The 3,709-nt window shown below is 45.8% G+C and overlaps 1 protein-coding gene across 1 annotated transcript; it reads left to right on the top strand.

The window, feature by feature from the left end:
* Window positions 1-1,255: 1,255 nt before the first annotated feature.
* LOC147422169 (putative calcium-binding protein CML17) lies at window positions 1,256-2,622 on the top strand. The gene has a single exon (XM_086502881.1). It carries the CDS (start codon window positions 1,295-1,297, stop codon window positions 2,102-2,104), a length of 810 nt encoding a protein of 269 aa, XP_086359007.1. The 5' UTR covers window positions 1,256-1,294; the 3' UTR covers window positions 2,105-2,622.
* Window positions 2,623-3,709: the final 1,087 nt, after the last annotated feature.

The raw sequence follows: 3,709 nt of genomic DNA, 5'->3' as shown, positions 1-3,709 counted from the left end.
ACACACTCACACAATATATATATACACTCACACTCTCTCACACACACACACACACACACTATATATATAGTTTCTTACGACGTTAAAATTCTCTTCTTCTCTCGTGTGTGTGTGTGTGTGTGTGTGTGAGTGAGAGAGAGAGAGAGAGAGAGAGAGAGAGAGAGAGAGATAATAAGAAGAGGAAAATGGTATAATCTTTCTATCACCCAAGTGTGGTAGATTGCTTATGCCATTTCCCTCTTGAATAACAAGTCTTGACTTCAACTCTCCTCGTCGGATGGATCTCAAGAGATAGTTTCCTACTACGTTAAAATTCTCTTCTTCTTCTTCTTCTCGATTAGAGATGGGGACAGGGCGTCTCTCTCTCTCTCTCTCTCTCTCTCTCTCTAGACTCCAAAGGGCTCTCAAAGATGTGTGTGTGTGCGCATGAGCTCTCTCTATCTCTACGTAGAGGGCTCTCTTTATCTATAGGTAGAGGGCGAGGCGACGTGCAGTGTGGAGGAGCGCGATGGGGACAACAGACGTTAGTCATTGTGGGAGCGGAGCAAGAGATCGATCGCAGAGTGAAGGGAGACTTTCAGTAGGTCTGATTTGGGGGGGGGGGCGGGGGGGGGGGGGGGGGGGGATCTCACTAATTGGTGAATTTCTTTTCACGTAGGTATGTGCTAACGATCTCAGAAAACAGCGAATAGGTAGAATCTTGTGAAGATGGAGAATGAGGCGAGACGCAGATTAGCCTGCGCAACACTTTGCGGGTTCTTCTAAAGCTACCGAAGTGCCTTGCCATGTGAGTTCTTAGAGCAGGTACTGTTGGCCCGCTTGAGCAGCAAGGCAAACAAGAAAGCGGCGTCTCTGATGTCGCGACATGGATGCAAGCCAGGTAGGTCGAGCATTGCTGCATTGCTTGTAGTGCGAAACGAAGGTGAAAGTCAGGCCTTGCAAAAAGCCCCAATTTCAAAGGAACTTCCCAGATATTTCTGGCTCTCAAAAAACGCGTACGGCTACAATACGGCGTTGATCTGCATAACGTGCGTGGGGCAAGGCCAAGCCTTGACGTTTGGGTGGCTGGAGGGCGGCCACACACGGAGTGTAAAATTCCTTCGCTACGACCTTGCTGATGCACTGGTACTTTCGGCGAAGCTTGTTTTTTTTTATGACCGCTTCTAGGCTACAGCCTCATATAAATAAACCTGCAAACATCTTCAGCAGCCATGAATCTGCCAAAAAATCAGCCATTACTCATTAGGCCTACTCATCACGAGCTCTCTTCTATATCAAAAGTCTTGAGATCATCATGCCACTTGCTCAGCCAGCTCCAAAGTGTGGCGCTTCTATATTTGTAAGGCCCCCATTACGCCTGTGCAAACAATTAGAGGGCATTCGTGCGGAGGAGGATGATCAGGCAACTACACCTCTCCCTCAATATTTAGACGTGCTTTGGCACTATGACTGCGTGGTAACCCCCCTTCCACGCGCTCTAATTAGCCCCGCCGCTGATTCAATTGTCAACGCCGGCGGCGGCCCTTCACTGGCCACTGCAGGCGTAACTCTTCTCTCGGCCGCCGCTTCTCATCGCCCTCTTTCGTCTCTCGATGATCAGAGGAATCATTTTCAGCGATACGACGTCCTCCCTCGTGTGTTCAGCACCTTTGACCGAAACCGCGACGGGCGCATCAGCACCCAGGAAATCTCTGGAATCTTCCGCAGCCTGGGGATAACCCCCCAAACCGAAGACTCTATTCAATCCCTCCTTGCCACCATTAAATGCGATGGCCACGTCGACCAGCACGAGTTCTGTCTGCTCTTCGACTCCGTCTGCAGCAGCGCTCCGCAGAACTCCGCAGGGTCTGTCATTGCTGACGTGGACCAAGACCTCCTCGCTGCTTTCCACGTGTTCGACAAGGATGGCAATGGCTTCATCTCGCCAAGCGAGCTGCAGAGTGTGCTCTGCTCTCTGGGCTTCCCGCAGGGCCGCCAGCTGGACGCTTGCGTGGAGATGATTGCCAGGGTGGACGAGAATGGTGATGGGCAGGTGGACTTCCTTGAATTCAAGAAGCTGTTCGACCTGGAGAACGCTTCTCTGTTCCCAGTTTCTGGTTTTTGACTCTATACGCATATACTGTAGATTAGTGACCTCGTCATACAAAAATGTACCATACGGAAACGAGAGTATTTCTATATTCTCTCGAGATTAGGTCTCCCCAATCTTAAAAAAGTAAATTTTTTTTCAAAGTGCATAAATTAAGGGTGAGTTTAGGAAATGAAAAGAGAGAGAAATAAAAAATTCTTTCAATACATATTACTTGCATAAGTGAAGGGTCATGAGTTTAGGAGTGCATCAGAGGCGGGAGGGGACGTCGAGCCAGAAGACAAATGATGGTGGAAAGTCAAAAGACCTTTTGTGTCCATATAAACAGGTTTTTTTTTCTCTTTCATTTTTTCTTTAGCGTTTTCTTTGCGCTCTCTCTCTCTCTCAATGTTATATCCGTTTTTTGGAGCTAATATGGTTGCAAATCTATGTGCTTTGTCATTGCCTGTTGTTATGTGGTATACACTAATGCATCGATTTTTTTGTTCTTGAGAAGAATCTTTGAATTAGGAATACCTTTTAATTTTTTTGAAGCCATTTAAGAGTATGTGCTACACGTTTTGAAAACCAAACGAAAGAAGAATCTATGGAGAACTCTCTATCTTTCACTTATATTTTCAATTGAAACCATAACAATAGAGAACTGCAAGCTGCAGTAAATAGAAGTGGCAATTCTCTCTCTCTCTCTCTCTCTCTCTCTATCATTCATTGTCTTTCTCCTTTGCTCTGCTAAACCGGGGTTTAATCGATATGAAGATGAGGGAGCGCGGACGAACGTAGAAGCAACTCTCTCTCTCTCTCTCTCTCTCGCATGCGGAGTCTTGTGATTGCTTTGGTGGAGGAGAGAACACAAAGCAGGTAGGCCGATGTGACTGAGAACTCTGCAAGGTGGGATAGGTAGAGAAAGGGGCCAAGCAAAGGTAAGGGGAGTGCATCAGAGGCGGGAGGGGAAGATGAAAACTCAAAAGACAAATGATGGTGGAAAGTCAAAAGACCTTTTGTGTCCATATAAACAAGTTTTTTTTTCTCTTTCATTTTTTCTTTAGCGTTTTCTTTGCGCTCTCTCTCTCTCTCTCAATGTTATATCCGTTTTTTGGAGCTAATATGGTTGCAAATCTATGTGCTTTGTCATTGCCTGTTGTTATGTGGTATACACTAATGCATCGATTTTTTTGTTCTTGAGAAGAATCTTTGAATTAGGAATACCTTTTAATTTTTTTGAAGCCATTTAAGAGTATGTGCTACACGTTTTGAAAACCAAACGAAAGAAGAATCTATGGAGAACTCTCTATCTTTCACTTATATTTTCAATTGAAACCATAACAATAGAGAACTGCAAGCTGCAGTAAATAGAAGTGGCAATTCTCTCTCTCTCTCTCTCTCTATCATTCATTGTCTTTCTCCTTTGCTCTGCTAAACCGGGGTTTAATCGATATGAAGATGAGGGAGCGCGGACGAACGTAGAAGCAACTCTCTCTCTCTCTCTCTCTCTCTCTCTCTCTCTCTCTCTCTCTCTCTCTCTCTCTCTCTCTCGCATGCGGAGTCTTGTGATTGCTTTGGTGGAGGAGAGAACACAAAGCAGGTAGGCCGATGTGACTGAGAACTCTGCAAGGTGGGATA

Source organism: Adiantum capillus-veneris, chromosome 27 (genome assembly GCF_014529385.1).
Source record: "Adiantum capillus-veneris isolate H3 chromosome 27, ASM1452938v2, whole genome shotgun sequence".
In the NCBI taxonomy this organism is placed as follows: Eukaryota; Viridiplantae; Streptophyta; class Polypodiopsida; order Polypodiales; family Pteridaceae; genus Adiantum; species Adiantum capillus-veneris.
Note: the sequence above shows the minus strand (reverse complement) of the source record. Positions and strands in the feature narration are given on the sequence as shown.

Excerpts from the sequence above, each read along its gene's own strand:
- LOC147422169 (XM_086502881.1), top strand. The coding sequence starts at position 1,295 with ATGCCACTTGCTCAGCCAGCTCCAAAGTGTGGCGCTTCTATATTTGTA.